This window comes from Chelonia mydas, chromosome 4 (assembly GCF_015237465.2).
Source record: "Chelonia mydas isolate rCheMyd1 chromosome 4, rCheMyd1.pri.v2, whole genome shotgun sequence".
Lineage (NCBI taxonomy): Eukaryota > Metazoa > Chordata > Testudines > Cheloniidae > Chelonia > Chelonia mydas.
This window is the reverse complement of record NC_057852.1, coordinates 32,907,134-32,925,033: the sequence shown is the minus strand read 5'-3', so window position 1 is coordinate 32,925,033 and position 17,900 is coordinate 32,907,134. Positions and strand designations below refer to the sequence as shown.

The 17,900-nt window shown below is 40.6% G+C and overlaps 1 protein-coding gene across 2 annotated transcripts in view; it reads left to right on the top strand.

The window, feature by feature from the left end:
* PAPSS1 (3'-phosphoadenosine 5'-phosphosulfate synthase 1) overlaps window positions 1–17,900 on the top strand; it is a 75,942-nt gene that overhangs the window by 19,923 nt on the left and 38,119 nt on the right. For both annotated transcript variants that reach the window (XM_037897014.2, XM_037897015.2), the window contains exons 3-5: window positions 1,571–1,806; window positions 3,419–3,557; window positions 7,799–7,917. In XM_037897014.2, coding sequence (XP_037752942.1) covers window positions 1,571–1,806; window positions 3,419–3,557; window positions 7,799–7,917 — 494 coding nt within the window. The remainder of the gene's footprint in view (window positions 1–1,570; window positions 1,807–3,418; window positions 3,558–7,798; window positions 7,918–17,900) is intronic.

Genomic DNA, 17,900 nt, shown 5'->3' with positions numbered 1-17,900 from the left:
GTATAAGAGAGCCTTAAACTTTTTTGCATATCTCTGTGCACAAAACGATACATGATTTTAAAACTGCTGTAGAGGATTTCAGAGGTTCTGCAGATGATGAGCTCCCTCATTTGGACAACACAATGGAAACCTAAGTCTTGTTGGATCCCATAGATGATACTATGATATCAATACATAGTCAAGTGCTTCAGAGGCAGAGTAGTGAATCAGAGCCATTAAAGACAGATTCTACAGCACATGATCAGAGCAGTGAAAAGCAAATAAAGTCTTAGGTTACTGGATCATCTTAATCTGGTTTCTTTATTAAAAATTAATCTTTTTGTACCACCAGGTTTACATCTTAAATACCTGGCAACCTTTTCAACATAATCTTTCAGGCAGATGCCCAAAGTAGCCCATTAATGGCTAAGAGGAAAAACTAGGGCTCTCTGAGCAATGAAGTGTCTAGGTACTGTTTACATCCCCCCACCCCTCAAGGTTTTAGGGCCTGAGCTTAACTACCCTGAAGTTGATGGGATGACTCTCTTGGTTGACTTCAGTAGTCTTTGGGTCAGGCCCTTACTGTATGAGATTCTTTCTTATATTTTAATGGATTTATCTGCAACTTGTCAAGATTCTAAATTGCAGTGTTTGTTCCTTCACTTGATATCCCCCTCTTTGTAAATTGCAAAAAATTATAATTCCTCTTCAGGGTTATGTGATAGTGTACCACTCTCTTTGTTCTTCCTTATGGTCTCAGTCCAGAATGTTAAAGAAGTACATTAACCAGCATATCAGTAGTGTCAGGCAAGTCATATCACTGAGTTCACTACCACTCAAATAGGTATTGCTCTTCTGTTTTGTAGGATCTCTGCCTCCCTTTTTTGAAGATTAAGAATTTTCTGAGTCAATGATTAAGCTTTTTTTAGTCTTTTTTTTCCCCCTCAAGTGGTTGCTCTTTGAGATGACTGTTACTCTTAAATTTTTTCACCCTGTTGCTGTCTTGTTTGTTTTCTCAAGTTACTTTTCAGTCAGGCCCTCCGACTTTGTCTGCTTTAAGAATCTGTCATGTGTATCTACGTAATCATACAACACGCAGTCACAGGCCCTGATCCAGCAAAGTACTCAAATGTTTAACTTGAAGCACATGAGTAGTCTTACTGACTTCAGTTAAGTTTAAAGTTAAGCATGTGCTTAAGTTCTCTGATGGATTGGAGCCTTCATGAGCAGTCTTCACTGAGTTCAGTGCTGCTACTATCTAGTTTGCAGAAGACGGCAACTGCACTGGAGACTTGTGTGAGCACTGCTTAATCTGTCTCTGGTATTTCTCTCATTCAGTAGTCGAAGTCTGGAAGGAGAAAGTAGCAGCTCAATAAGCAGCTTCTTATTGTAGACCATGGAGCTCCTATTCGTATGGCATCTCTGGCTCAAATTTCTTTCATCTGCTTAAAAATATTTGAGGGGGGTGTGATAGTGACTGAATATAAATAGAGGAAGCTGATGGAGTTTAACATAATTTTTCTCCCATTTCTTAAAGTGGTATATGTTGAATGTCTAATTGGTCTAACTTTTTTGTTTTTGACTTGTTTAGGGCTGTCTGGGGCTGGGAAGACCACAGTTAGCATGGCACTGGAGGAGTATTTAGTGTGCCATGATATTCCATGCTACACATTGGATGGTGACAATATTCGCCAAGGCCTTAATAAGAATCTGGGCTTCAGTCCGGAAGACAGGGAAGAAAATGTTCGACGTATTGCTGAGGTTGCTAAGTTGTTTGCAGACGCTGGTCTGGTGTGCATCGCTAGTTTTATCTCTCCTTATACCCAAGTAAGCATACTGCCTTGATACATATTTATGGTGCTACAGGATGCAATGGTTTTGCTGTGCCACAAATATGTTCATCTCACCAGTCTCACTGGAGAAAACACATGTAAAATATGTCAGTGTCTCTCAAGGAAAATTTTTAAGCTCTAGAAATCGTCCATTTAGCCTCTCTTCAGCTGATAAATATAGTATACATTTTTGGTATGTAAGCTTGAATTTCCTTTGAGTTGCCTTAGAGATACAACTGTAGGTGACATCTCATGAATTTCCTAGCCCAGTTGAACTGTTTTCAGTATTAGTGCAGTCCCTGCGTCTGCTAAATTTAAAATGGGAGCTGTCTTTTAGTGTAATTTTGTCACAGCTGAGAAAAACTAATTTGGCATTAGGACAAGGGGGAAAAGGAAAAAAGACAAACCAAAATTTCAGTGTGTTTTTTCGCTTGTCCACGTTAGCCGTCTGGATTTCTTTGTTTTTTAAATACTGAGAAGGTGGAGAATATGCTTCATCTGGAAAACATAATTCAGCTGTTAAAACCTCTTTTCCACCCACCTCAAATATACAGCATGGTCTTCACTTCCTGAAATTGTGCAAGCAAAATATGCACTTGAGCATGCAAAATGGGTAACTGTGTTCAGCTAGTTCAGTTTGTTGTTGCATGCAGTTTTGCATGTGTATTTAGATGTGGCTTTTTGGAAATACAGCATAAATGTGTGTGTACATTTTGTATTGTTAAGAATTTTTCATTGTGTCTGTGGAGATGTACTCAGTGAATGAAGGGGAGAGAGTTGGTGAATGGACACCAGGGAGCATCTTTCAAAATAGTTTTTATGGAGGATGTCTATAGTGTGACAGTTTCCAAGTGAGAATTACCTCAGTATTTCTCTGGGTGTTGAGCTGCAAACTATTCATTAAAGAATAGTTTGGAGAATTCAGGATCCTGTAGCAGGCCACAAGTTCTAGAGATGAGAAAAATGCTCTATTGTGTATTTGTTTAGCGATCAAGAAATCTAGATTTAATATTTTAATGAATTGCCTTTTTGATGATGGCTAATGATTGGGAATCTTGTGACTAATAGTATGCTCTCAGCAGGACTGTATTTGTAAAATGTATGTGTGTTATTTGGGGCTGCACAAGTCTAGTCAGGTTGAGGTGTGCAGAAGGAAAGTTGGTATTCAGTGAAAAGCCAAAAAAAAAAGGTCGGGGGGAGGGTTGAGAAGAGTTGAAAGATTCATGGGCAGTAAGTGACATCCCTTCATGGCTTCAATGAAATAGGGTAGATGTATTACTCCCAATGGGAGGTAACGCCTAATATTTTTTGGGGGGGGGGAATAGAATATCCCATTGTACATATGACTTGAGTATAAAAATCCAGTCCTGTATAAACTACCTCTGAATTTGGTGTCCATTTTACTATGCAGATAGCAGCAGACCCACTAATCATATGTAGCTTGTACTTTATGGAAGGAACATATCTGTTCCCCTACCCCCCTCCCCTGCCCATTTTGTGATTGTAATCTTAAAGAAGCAAATGTCCTTCAAATATTCTTCTTTAATTTTTTCTGCTTCAAAATTCTATTTAAAATCTGTTAATTCTTTCCCCCCCTCCCTGTTCAGGATCGGAGCAATGCCAGGCAAATTCATGAAGGTGCAAGTTTGCCTTTTTTTGAAGTATTTGTGGATGCTCCACTGCATGTCTGTGAAAAGAGAGATGTCAAAGGACTCTACAAAAAAGCCCGGGCTGGAGAAATTAAAGGTGAATCTAAGTATAGTCACATCTTTTCCATGCTAAACTTTGATCTTGTTGTAATGGTTGGCTCTATGGACAAATAAATAAAGGGCACGCTCCAGGCTACGTTTCATTAAGGTGCAGTATGGTCCAGTGAATTGACACTGGGCTGGGACTCAAACAACTGGATTTCTATTCCGTACTCTGCCCCTAGCCTGCTGTGTAACCTTGGGAAAGTTGCTTTGTCTCTCTGTGACGGTTTCTCCTCCCACCCTTTACCAGTCTTCTCTATTATAAGCTCTTTGGAGCAGGAACAGTTTCTCCACTCTGTACAGTGCCAACCACTGTGGGGTCCTGAGCTAGTTTCCATGTGTAGACACTACTGTAATGCTAATAATGGCCTGCCAAAAAAGTAATGGAAAAGCAGTACATTCACAATCCTTCCTTCTGTAAAGCTGCATCATGAAGACCGGTTTTACAAATTTATTTTTGTGGTGCTGAAGAAGCTGTGGTTGCGTGCTGATGCTCTGTTACATTTTAATACCCCAAATAAGACCCACTGCCCCACTAGAAAAAATTTAAGAAGCTGGAAAAAAATATCCTAATGGATTGGAATCAGTCAGCAATTTTGCTTAAGGATAACCTCATAACTGCCTTTTTGCTGGATAGTAGTCCTGCAACTTGTAGTGGTTAGCAATAGTCATTCTGCCTGTATTTGGAAGCAAAACAGTGTTGTACAGTTTCTGCTTCAGCTACTCAATTTCATAGACTTTAAGGGCAAAAGGGACCATCATGATCGTTTAATCTGACCTCCTGCATGTTGCAGGCCACAAAACCTGCAATAGGCCCATAACCTCTTGCTGAGTTACTGAAATCTTGATTTAAAGACTTCAAGTTACAGAGAATCCGCCATCTTTTTCTCTAGAGATGATGAAGCTACTGAATCAAAGACCGCTTAATGCGTATCTGGATTTCTGTGGAGGCGATTGTGGGTGTGACGGGTTCGATCATAGAAACCTCCTTGGGACTGTCACCTGATGTGGTGAAACTACGTCTGAGCCCATTTTCTCTGCCAGTTTCGGCCTCCAGAACCCTGCCTTATTGTGCCAGACATGCCAGTCTTCTCCAGCACAGACCAGGGTCTGAACCACGTGCCCCAAAGCTGCAGACTTAACTGAAAACAGCTTAAGAAGTGCTCCTGTCTCCAGCACCCAGACACCCAGCTCCCAATAGGATCCAAACCCCAAATCAATTTGTTTTACTCTGTATAAAGCTTATACAGGTAAACTCAAAAATTGTTCGCCCTCTGTAACACTGATGGAGAGATATGCACAGCTGTTTGCTTCTCTGCTCTGGGTTAATTAATAAGCAAAAAGTGATTAAATATAAATATTAGGATTTAAGTAGTTCCAAGTAATAACTGACCAAACAAAGTGAATTACCAAGCAAAATAAAACAAAAACACGCAAGTCTAGGCCTAATTCAGTAGGAAACTAAATGCAGGTAAACCTCACCCTCAGAAATATTCCAATAAGTTTCTCTCACAGACTAGACCCCTTCCTAGTCTGGGTCCAGCAATCACTCACATCCCCATACTTACTGTCCTTTGTTCCAGTTTCTTTCTGGCATCTCTTTGGGGTGGAGAGGCTATCTTCTGAGCCAGCTGAAGACCAAATGGAGGGGTTTCCAAGGCCTTCTATATTCTCTCTCTTGTGGGAGGAAAACCCTCTTGTTCTCCTGTGCAGAATCACAGCTACAAGATGGAGTTTTGGAGTCACATAGGCAAGTCACATGTCCAAGCATGACTCAGTTATTTACTGGCCAACGCCATTGTTTACATGTTTGTTTGAACGTTCCCAGGAAAGCTCAGATGTGGATTGGCGTCTCCCAAAGTGCATTGTCGGTTAAGTGTTTCTTGATTGGGCACTTATTGAGAATAGTCCTTTCTCAAGAAGCCAACCAAATGCTTCACTGAGGCTACTTAGAATCAAAACACATTGAGATACAACTACATAGCCAATATTCATAACTTCAACTACAAAAATGATACACACACACACAGAGTATAATCATAACCAGCAAATCATAACCTTTCCATAGACACCTCACACAACAACCTTTGTACAATATTTGCTGCAAATATTGTGACAAAGCTCTGTCCTTGCCTCTGTGGGTCCTGCGTTTCCTGGTGGATTTTGCTAGCCTCAGAGGCTCACTGTGACCCTCCAAGTAACCCTTCTCTCTCTAGAGACAAGGCTCACAGTCTACTGAGTCATTTTCATCATAAGCCAGCAAGGGAGGTGAGGAGAAGTTATCCTTCCTTGCACAGTCTCTTTTGTCTCAGTGATTAATCAGGGGGCAAAGGTCGGGGGGGGAGAGCCCGGGCCCACTCTCTACTCCGGGCTCCAGCCCAGGGACCCTAAGAGTATCAGCTATGGTATCTGACCTTTTAGAAACATGACATGTACAATTCCCTGGGCTACTTCCCCCACAGCAGCCCTCACTTACCTCAGGGCCTCCTTCCTTGTGCCTAATATGGTGTGTACTACTCAGCGTCTCCACCAACGCAACTTCCTCCCACAACTCCTGACATGCACACTCACCTCACTTTTAACTAGTTTCAGCCAGCCCCGATTGGCTTCAGGTGTCCCAATCAACCTAGCCTTATCCTGTACTAGTACCTAGTACTTATCCTGGTACTAGGGATTTGTTTAGCCTGGAGCTAATATATCTGTCTCCCACTACTTTTCCATAGCCATCCGGCCTTGCCCCCATCACAATATATAGTAGTGGTTGCAACAATGATCTATACCGTCACAGTTTATGTCAATAATGTCTCACACTGATAGAGGGAGATGCATAGCCGTTTGCTCCCCCAGGTATTGATTACTTACTCCTGGTTAATTAATAAGCAAAAGTGATTTTATTAAGTATAAAAAGTAGGATTTAAGTGGTTCCAAGTAATAACAGACAGAAGAAAGTAAATTACCAAGCAAAATAAAACAAAACATGCAAGTCTAAGCCTAATACATTAAGAAACTGATTACAGATGAAATTGCACCCTCAGAGATATTCCAATAAGCTTCTTTCACAGACTCGACTCCTTCCTAGTCCAGGCCCAGTCCTTTCCCCTGGTACAGTTCTTGTTAGCTCCAGCTCAGGTGTTAAGTAGCGGATTTCTCATGTCTGGAACCTCTTTTGTTCTGTTCCACCCCCTTATATAGCTTTGGCACAAGGTGGGAATCTTTTGTCTCTCTGGCTCCTAAATGAAAAAGCCCCAGGTTTAAGATGGATTTCAGTATCAGGTGACATGGTCTCACATGTCCTGTGAGACCCCAAGCTTTAATTCTTCTCAGCCTGACTCACAGGAAGGCTTGCAAGTAAACAGAGCCGATTACAACTAGTTGTCCTAGTTGATGGGAGCCATCAGGATTCCAAACCACCATTAATGGCCCACACATTGCATAGTTACAATAGGGCCTTAGAGTTATATTTCGTATTTCTAGTTTGATACAAGAACGATACATTTATACAAATAGATGACCACACTCAGTAGATTATAAGCTTTGTAATGATACCTTACAAGAGGCCTTTTGCATGAAGCATATTCCAGTTAAATTATATTCACACTCATTAGCATATTTTCATAAAATCATATGGAGTGCAGCGTCACAATGGGATTGCCTCCCTGGATGGAGAGGCATGATAGCATGATTGGTTAGAAGCTCCTCTGTTTCAGAGTAGCATGTTAAGTAGAGAGGGCAGAGAAAATGATATGGTGTCTGATTTGGGATGTAAATACAGTTTTTAGGAGTGTAATAGCCATGTATAGCAGGCTTTAACAACTCACTTAACTACTTTCAGCTGTATTAGAAAAAACACTGTGATGTTTTGCCCTTTAGAGTTCTGCATGTTGAATCAAAAACTTGTTAATCCATCTTGAGTGCAGATAAGCAAAATATATAAAGATTTAACAATGCATTCCCTATCAAAGCAATTACAGTAAGGACAGCCAAAAGGGTGTCTAATTAGTAATTCCAGATTGTTGTACATTGTGCTTTTGCAACACTCCCTTCCTCATCCGTGGTATATTCTGTTATTTACTGTAGAAGGGTGCATTTAGAAAGATCGGACAGTGATAATAAAGGGCCTCATTTAAAAAGTCAGTCACCATACAAAATAGCGTCAAAGAAGTTAAAACTAAGTACTCTGCCATACTGCGTGTCTGAACTATGGAGAAATTTTCAGTTCTGTCTTCTGTCATGCAGGTTTTACTGGTATTGACTCGGAGTATGAAAAGCCTGAGGCCCCAGAACTAGTGCTGAAAACTGATTCCTGTGACGTGAATGACTGCATTCAACAAGTAGTGGAACTTCTTCAAGAAAGGGTAAGGAGATGTGGTGGTGTCGTCTGATATTGATTTAAGTTTTGGTTTAAATTTATCTCCAAATTCGAATTCTTTTAAAAATAAGTTTTATGAAACTAAAGAGCTATAAAAATCTTTTCCACAATTAAAAAAAAAAAAAAAATCCACTGTGAACGTTGTCTTTAAACTCACCCTGCAGAGTCTTAAAAACAAAAGTTGTAGCAGTAAGAACCTGAAAGTGGGAAACAGACTGCAAACAAAAATGAAACTTAATTCATTTTTGTTGTCTAAGCTGAGAGACTCAAAAAGTGAGGAGCTCTTCTGATACCTCACAACTTGTTCATCAGTAATATCATGGTAAAGTGCATATAGCAACATTATAAATAAAGTTATGAACATAAACTGAAATCCATGGCTGAAGAGTATTTCCCAGTTAAGTCTGGGGAGTGGTTAAACCAGTTCCTCAAAGACAAAGGGCAAGTTAATGCCCCAGCCAGGTGTCAACAAAGCTAATGAGCCATTACCTACCAAGTGGCCATTATTTACAAAAAAGGGTGGGCAGGGACAAAGACTTGCATCTTAGCACAGAAACAGCATGGAGATTTTTTCTTCCTGAGGCTGGCAGTCTTCTAGTTTCCAACTGGAAAAGCTTTTAAAAGAGGAACAGGGGCAAACGCCCCAAGGGATGGACCTCCCATCTGTCTCTGGCATGGCACCTAAGACGACAGAGGAAAACAGCCATTAGACTCTGGAGGGGACGGGCGGGGATGTGGGTCCTGACCTGAAGAGTTTGGTTAGTAATCTTTCTGGAAGCGTGTGGTGAGAAATTTTGCTTGAATCTAATATAGTTTAAGCACCAGTAAGCTTTTTATCTTGATGTTTCATGTAACCATTTTTGACTTTTATGCCTCATTACTTGTACTCACTTAAAATCTCCCTCTTTTTAGTTAATATACTTGTTTTATCTAATCCAGTGTGTTTTAGCTGAGTGTCTGGGTAACTTTTTAAGATAAGATGGTATATTATTCCCTTAAAAGAATAATTGAGTTAATACATTTGAGCAGTCCAAGAGAGAACTGGGCAGTATAGGACATACATTTTGGGGTGGGGGAGGGGATGGGAATCTGGGACTGGGGGTGTGATGTGATGTGGCAAGGGTGACACAGCTCCTCACTGTTCTGACTTTTACCCCAGTATGTCACATAAAGCCACCCCTGTCACTGTAGCGTCTGAGCACCTCACAATGTTTAATGTGTTTATCCTTGCAGCACCTCTGTCAGGTAGGGGCAGTACTATTCTCTTTATTTTACAGAGTCTCTGTGTCTCAGGTCCCCAAGTGACTGTGGCAGAGCAAGGAATTAAATCTAGGTCTCAAGTGCCAGGGTAGCACCCTAGCTATAGGCCATCATTGTCTGAATATTCTCATACAGGGAAGCATTACTTGCCATATATAGAATGTTACTAATAACTTGATCACAGGATCTCTGCACTTCCTACTAGGAAAAGTCATCTCTGTTCTAAAACTTCATAATTCAAGAGACCAGCAGCATGTCAGCCCATGTAACGAGCCTCCGGTTCTTTGCTTAGTGCTCTGGGTCCGGTATGCTGACTAGGGTTTGGCGTCTTTCTCAATTAAACCGGTTTACCCTGCCCCTTGCTTAGGCCATACTGTAGCACTTACTAAGAAGAGAGAGAGTGAATAACTATTCAGGGAAGAGCGTGGGAGACTTTCTTGCCATTCCTCCCCTGAAGGACGAAGAGGGTGAATCCAGAAGGGAGTGTTGATGTGCCAGAGACTGTCTACACTACCTCGTTTACAGTGGCCCAGCAGTAGTGCTTCAGGGGAAGACCCTCTAAGCGGATGGGACAGAACTCTCCCATCGGCTTAACTACTGCCTCCATGAGAGGCGGTACCTATGTCGGTAGAAGAGCGTCTCCCGTTCACATAGCGCTGTCTACACTAGTGCTTGGGTCAGTATAATTTATGTCGCTCAGGGGTGTAGATTAGTCACACCCTTGAGTGATGTAAATTATACTGAAGTAATTTGTAGTGTAGATATAGCCTTAGTCTCAAGTGAATTATGTATGCTTTAAGAATCTATCAGGAGTAGTATTTTACCTGTAATAAGCACGTGGATTCTCTTCTTTAGCAATCTATTAGGACTAGCAGAGGAAAAGCAGCAGAGGGAAGACAAGATTAAAAAATTTGATTTTGTTTAAAATAGTTATGGAGCAATCCTTACGCAAAATGTTGGTATTCCTTGAATTTTTTTGAAGGGAAACAAGCAGCTTTGATGTCTTCCTGAAATCTGTGCTAAAAGCTGGTAGTTTAATGGCTATCCAAGGGTTATGTAATCCCAAATTAGGGGGGTATGTATTAAATTGGTATAGGATTCCTCATCATCTTGCATCTTCCATTTCACTCATGCTTTTGAAATGGAGTAGGAGGAGGTTTCTGGAGCACTGAATCATGTCTGGATTCCTGTGAATCTTGTCATGGCTGGAGAAGTGCTGGATGTAGCAACATCAGTACAGGTACATTCCTCCACTGTGGTGCTCCACTAGGGGGCTTGGAGAGCTACAAATAGAAGGATAAGATGAGTTTCAGACTTAGAGTTGAATTGCGGAGATGCCCAAAAAGATGGAAGGTAGTAGTGAAATAGCGGAAGATGTTAGTTCTTGCTGGGTTTGGTTCGTGTTCTCTTTGGTGATATAGCTGTAGTAACTGAAGAAATATCATCAGTAGGATTCAGGAAGGAGAGTTGATGAGAAATAGACTCTGAAATGGGACTGTGCATGTAGAGGGGGAAGAAGATACAAAATATATCTCCATGGGCTCCTGGGAGAAAAGGAGTGAGGGAGACTAGAGAATAAGGCAATACGGGAGAGAAGTGAGACATCAAAGGGGGTTTTGAAGAAATCTTGCTGCAGAGGAGATGAGACAAGGAAAAGAAAGGAGTTAGGACACAGATGAAATGTAGGGATTTGGGTTTCTTTTGGTTATAGTTAGTTTGGTGGCTGAAAAACCTCAAGCACCCTGTAAAGAAAACCTTCTCACCACTGCCCCACACATTAAAATTAAGAAACCTGAATGACAAACTAGCGTATAATGTGATCTCCTGTTACCAATATCCATTCTGCTGTAATGCAGGTTTAACAATCAGTAAAAAGCATACTGCTTAAACTTCTTTGTCTAAGGTTCAGAGACTAATATTCTCATTGTTAAACCAGGAGGGGAACTGGCCTGTGTGTGATGTGAACAGCCAGAAGTATTGAATTGTTCTCTAAGGGTATGTCTACACTGCAATTAGACCTGTGGCTGGCCTGTGCCAGCTGACTCAGGCTTGCAGGGCTCAGGCTAAGGGGCTATTTAATTGCAGTTTTGATATTCTGGCTCAGGCTTCCATTCGAGCTATGGGTCCTAGAGCCCGGGCTCCAGCCAGAGTCCAAACATGTACACCACAATTAAATAGTCTCTTAGCCTGAGCCAGCTACCATGGGCTAGCTGCAGGTTTTTAATTGTAGTGTAGACATACCTGAAGGGTGCTTAAGTTGACCAGCAATATTGTTGCTAGCTATTTTTCTTTTGTTTATTGTTTAGGGCTAACTATTTTCCATTCCCTTCATTTTGCTTAGTTACACATGGTCCCATAATCTGTTCTGAGGAAGTTCTCCTTCTAGCTGGCATACTTTCCAGGATGTGACGTCCTAGATTCTGTCAGTCTTAAAAAACACATTGTGTATGAAACACCATCCCCTGTAGTGTTTTATACATTTCACAGCAAAGAACAACTATTAAGACAAAATCAATCAAATAAGATCTAAGCACTATCTCAGTTCTATGACATGACAAACAAAAAAGGTATTAGCCTTTATTAAAAAACAAAGGCAAACCACCACCCCCACCCCCAAAAACCCCCAAACAAATCTATGGTAGCTGTGAGGTTCAGAATATTACAATAACTGTGAACTAAAGAAACAAAGATATGGGCAGAGTCTGAATCACAAGAGCCTTTAGAACTCAAAGCCCCATACTCTCCAATCCACTTGAGTGTCAAAAGCTCAGCAAGATACTTACGTCAGGGTCTCCTTTAAACAAAAATGTGTAAGTCAGTATACGTGCCAACAGATTGGTACTCTCTATTGGCTACAAATAGGAAGAATTCCTCCCTTCCCATCCTATAACTTCTGGCTTTATTTTGTCTTGTGGCAAAATAGTCTTGTCTTGTCTTGAGGAAATACAGAAAAGCATAGTTTTGGTGATAGTTACTTTCTTATAATTTACACAAGCTACTCACCAGCTACTCACTACTGCTACTCACCAGCCAGTTTCTCAGTGGGGTTCCTAAGAAGAAGCTATTTGTCACTGGGGTTTTTGGTCTCTCTCAGATTTCTTATTGATCATAGTTTCACCGCCTCTGGGTCAGCAATACCGTGCAGAACGTACGCTGCCCATTCTATAAACAATAACCAATAATCTGCTGGTATATAAAATGTAGAAAATACACGTTTAAATTGCAGTGGTGTCACTGAGTCTTCTGCTGAAAAAGGATGATATTAGGCCACACTTTGGGCAGTGATCACCTTTTTCAGCAAAATAAAGGACAACTATGTATGGCATGCAAGGGGTTAATTTTGATTAAAGAATACATAATTTCATTTATTTTTAGTTACAGTAATATAGTGGTATTAAGAAATAGTTGACAGAATATTGAAATCGAAACAAATGCCAAGGTAACCTCTGGGTGAACTCTTAGAGTTCAGATTAGTGTTGGTTCTATTCTCATACGGTGCACTCCTTTTAGAACTGTCCCAGATGATTCAATTCTTATAAGTGGTTGATTTTTACAGTGGGAATTGCAAAGTGTGGATAAAATCAACTTGTTTTAGACAACCGTCTTTTTTTTTTTTATTCAATTGAGAAACGTCTCATTTACCGTAAGGAACGTCTTTAGACTTTAAACATATTAAACAGGGAACAGAACCATAGAAGCATTCTAACTGAGCCAAATGCTACTATTATTATTATTATCATCATCATCATCAAATCATTTAGCTGGTGCTTTTATTCAAAGCAATTATTAATCCTGTACAGCATGTTATAACTTTACACAAAGGAGTTAGTAGAGCTATATACCTCTTAAGGTAAAGATCCAAAGATATACATTTTAAAAATTGCTCAAATAACCTGCCACAAACATAACATATGAATGTGCATGACACTGACTTCTATAGCGTAAATACAAATGTGAAACAACAAAACGGACTGTTTAACAGTATTGACTCAATATTTATTTTGGAGTGTCACAAACTGTCACTGTGAATGCATAGTGTGGGGTAAAGAAATACAGGAAAAGGCTGATTATTACAGGATAGAACACCACGTTTAAGTTGTAGTACAGAAACAATTGCCTTGTGTCACTATTTAGCCTGTGAGTGTTGCTGAAATACTGAACAGTGCGTTCTGTTAACTTGATGCGGAACACTAGTCACCAATAAGCCATAGAGAGTCGCCCTGGGACATTTATGTAGGGATAATAGATCAGTGTCCAACCTGCTGCTGTATTTATTTTAAGGGTAGAAATGGTTTAATGTACTAAAATGAAGTATTTTTTTGTGATAGGCCAATATTAAGGTGGGTTGAAAGCTATTTTTCTTCATGCTGAGGTCCACAGATCCATTATAATGGTACTGCAACGTGGGGGCAGAACCAGACCTGTCAGTTACTGGCAACAGGAGAATGTCCCACTTTCTGAAATCTACAATTTTATCTGTATTTGCAGCAGCCAATGGCTTAGCAAGACCTTCCTGTTGCAGAGCATTATTGAGGACCATTCCGAACTTCATTTCCAATTTTCAGACTAACATTTCAGTTCAATATATCCATGTAATTCCCAGCTTTGTCCATTAGGTTCCTGAAGAGATTGTCCCCTTAACTCCCCTTTCCTTACTACTTACCATTTCTTTCCTACCCTGGCCTCCATTGTATAAGGCCAGAAGATTCTTGTGTGTGCAGTCAAAACTTAACCTGGTATCTGTAGTAAAGATAAATGTGGCTGTTTTCCATGTGGTCAAGGACTTGATATCTTCTAACTGCAGGGGAGATTTTATCTTCACTATACAGGCCCTTTGTAGACAGCCAAGTCCAGGCAGGCACTCTCTGTCCTTTCATTTGAGCATAAAATCACAGGTGGCAACCGTTTAATAAAAAATATTAACTGTCCTCTGACAATATGTGCCTCAACATGGTTTCACAAGCAGCGCTAACATGGGTGGACTGTATTGCAAGTATGGTCTATCTCTCTCTCTGTCGAAAAGTCACATAGTCGAAGGGCTTCTGTCTTGCAGGTTGGGGGAATGGGATTCAGATGTATTTTATGCAGATACGCTGAAACGTCTAAAATTTCATAACAAAGGCTTATGTTTAAAGCATTCCCATATTTTCTGTCCTCAGACTATTCTGTTTTGCAGCTGGATGACAGCCTCTTCTCACAACTTAGATCATTTACTGTTTGATCTTGTGTGTGTTCCCTGCGTCTCAAGTCTCCCCACTGCCTGATGGGGAGGGAGTATTTGAACTTGAGTCTCCCACCAACTGGGAGAGTGCCCTAAAACTGAGCTATGGAGTATTCTGCTGTGGGTCTCTTGCTCTCCCCTGTTAAAGCTGTTAAAGCCGTTAAAGCCATTTGGAGCAGGACAACTGGACCTCACCTCTCAGAAGAGTGTCCTAACCACGAGGCTGTCGTCCCGCACTCACACTGTCCTCAGAAGTGGGAGACACCTGTTCAAACCCTCTCTCCTTGCAGCCGAGGGAGGCACTGAACCTGGGTGTCTCACCTTTTGAGTGAGTGCTCGAAGTAATAAGGGCGGAATCACCACACCTCCTCTGGCATTTCTTGCAAAAAACAGCTTAGGTGCCTAACGCCAGGAGAGAAGCTGAGGATCCCAAGCAGAGGGAGGCACCTACCTACAACCTGGACTCAGGTGCCTAACTCCCAGAAAGGGGCAGAGCTTAGGACACACCCCTTTCCTTGGCATCTACTACTGGCTACCTTGGGTGGCTCCCAGCCTAGTGTGCTGGTTTTTGTGGTTCCCATTCTTAGGTGCCTGTCTGTATCCGTTCATTGTATAGGGAGGCTAGGGTTAAATACTATGCCCAGTTTGTTCAGTCCTTTTCTTTAGGGCACCTTTTATTCGTTGTATTGATAAGTTTCAGCAAACCACAAAATAAAACAGTTCAGCATAAGTCAAACAGCTACCTTTCCTTTGACTCCAGGGCTTCTTGCTAGAGCTTCCCTGTTCCTGGCAACTCTTCCCCGTCTTCCTGTCACAGGGGTTAATCTGCATCCTGGAGCCCCTGCTCATGAAACTGAGCAGTTTCAGTCTTTGCCTGATAAGCACCTGATTCCTATAATCACCTAACACATCCCAGCTGGATCTGATAATCCCCTGTACCAGACACAAACACCTGTTCTTAATAGGCTCAGAACAGGGCTGGTTGGACCCCAGGCCCATTGGTCCTTAGTGGGTCAAAAAAACTCTGTTACATATATCTATCCAGTAACTCGGTATTCTTCTCCCACCACTCTACACCCATATTATCCTATCTCATCCATTGGCATAGTCTTCATTCCCACAACTGGTGAATGCAAAGAAGCAGGTTTTTATTTATTTATTTATTTATTTATTTGAAGGAATCTACCCAGTTCAGCCCAGCATCCACCTGCTGGAACACAATGATTAATTGAGGTCTCTGAGCACTGCTCCTTCCTTCCATAGATAACAGACTTGTTCTGATCATGACAGTCAATGTGTCTGAAAGGATTTTCTGTACTGCTATTATGAAAGGGATTCTTCAGTTTTGGGCAGAGCAGACTTTCCTGTCTCTGTGCACTGCACACTAAGGGGTATATGAATACCAAGAAGTCAGATTAGCAGGGTGGCTGCTGCACCCAGAAATATCTTATCTTGAAGTCAGTTTGGTGAGCTAATAGATCACATTGCAACTGGAAGCAGCGGTCACGGGGCCCTTTATCTAGTGTCTGTGTGTTGGATCTTTGGATGCCTTTATCTTATTAGAAGTCTGCTATTGGAAGACCATCCTCCATCTGAGACCAGACAGGTTTTTAATGAATTTTTGGTTGAAATGATTATTGCTCTCATGGAGCCCCAAAGAGATATTAACAAATAGAACTTATTCTACTGGTTGGTGCAAAATTTACTGGCTAATATATGTTAAACCAGTGAAACATAGTTGTTTGCAATGTTGTTGTAGTCATGTTAGTCCTAGGATAAAAGAGAGACAATGTAGGTGAGGTAATATCTTTTATTGGACCTGCTGAAGAGGAGCCTTTTGTAGCTCTAAATCATGTACCTTCCACCAACACAAGTTGGCCCTGCACAACTGCCTGCCTTGTCTCAGTGAAACATTGTCACGCGTGGCCATCGCCCAGGAGGGCTTTCTTTATAAAGAAAATAGGAACCCGAAAGCCAAATCTTACGTGTAGAAGCCCTTACTGAGGTCTATAGGAATACTTTGCTGGAACTGAAGGATCAGGCTCTCAGTTTCTCACTTGACTCCTGAAAAATACACAGTTGTAAATATGCATAAACATATACAGAAATTCGGTATTATCTGTGCTATATTTTTGATTTGTATCTGTCTGTTCAGAGTAACAGAAATAGAATTCTGTTATGTGAAGCACAGTATGTTCCTGGAGCTAGTGATCTGATGTCTATACTTCGATATTGAAAAATAAGAGTAAAGGGCATGCTGGATGGCCACCTGTGTCATAAAATGGAATCATTACAGGCCCACATACATCTTTCAGTATTCTTTTATTGAGAAACTTAGGCCATTTCAAGCATCGGAGCCTAATATTTTCAATATCAACATAAAGCATGCATACAAAATCTTGAATCTACTGCATTTTCATCATTTTAATATAAATTAGAGAAGCAATACAGTGCATTTGACACACAATTCATTATACCCATCTTTTAGTAAATTTTGAATAATTATTTTACCTAAAACCTTCTCTCCTGTCTCTCATGCTCTCCCCCAAATGTCCTTAGTAGTATTCCTAGGCAGTCCCCATTGAATCCTTGAAACCCTTTCTTATCTAACTATCACAGAGGATGATTGGGTGGGACTTTTTTGGAGTCATAAGAAAAAGTGCTCAGTATAAGATAACTGAGTTAAAGATTTGTAATGGTGGGGGAAGGACTTACTGCATAAAATGTAATGCACAGGAAGAAATCTGTTGAGCAGCTTGTTTCTAAATCTTCAGTGTGTGCAGCGCTGCATATTCTGGGATATCAAAAAGATAAGCTAATGGAGAAAAGATCACTGTTGGTGTAACCTTGAGGAAGTTTGTAAGTTTGTAAGAATAAGATTGGCAGTCAGTTTCAGTAGTAAAAGGGGGAGAGAATGGTTTAACATATTGATCTTAATGAAATACATTGTTTTGCATCATAAGAATGACAGCTATATTTTGACACAAATGAGGGGAAAAACGCTGGTGAACTGGTTTAAAGAGACTTCTATTTATTTCCTAAAATATATGATTATTTTTATACTTTTATACTTCTAAATTGAAGATTTGAACACACAACACGTTGTAAATATGTTCCACAACACTGTGGGCAGAGAAAAGCCTGCATCATCATAAAAAGTGCTCATAATATTAAGTATGATGAAGAATTTCTGTGTACATTAAACTTCACTAATCTTCACACCATATAGTCAACACAAAAGGTGGATCTTTTCCCATATCTCTCTGCAAAATTGAACAGCACATATGGTATTTAAGTTGCATAAGTTTTCTCTATCTTTACGAAATATACTACAGTGTGTGGATGGGGTAAGCTGTTTCGTATAATTAAAACAACTGTAGTTGATCAAATCAATAAAATACAGGTATAATTGTTTTGAGTTAGTTAACTGGCTAATTTAAAAACTTGCACTGAATCTCCCAGTCATTCATGAGGTTCTGCTGTGGTTT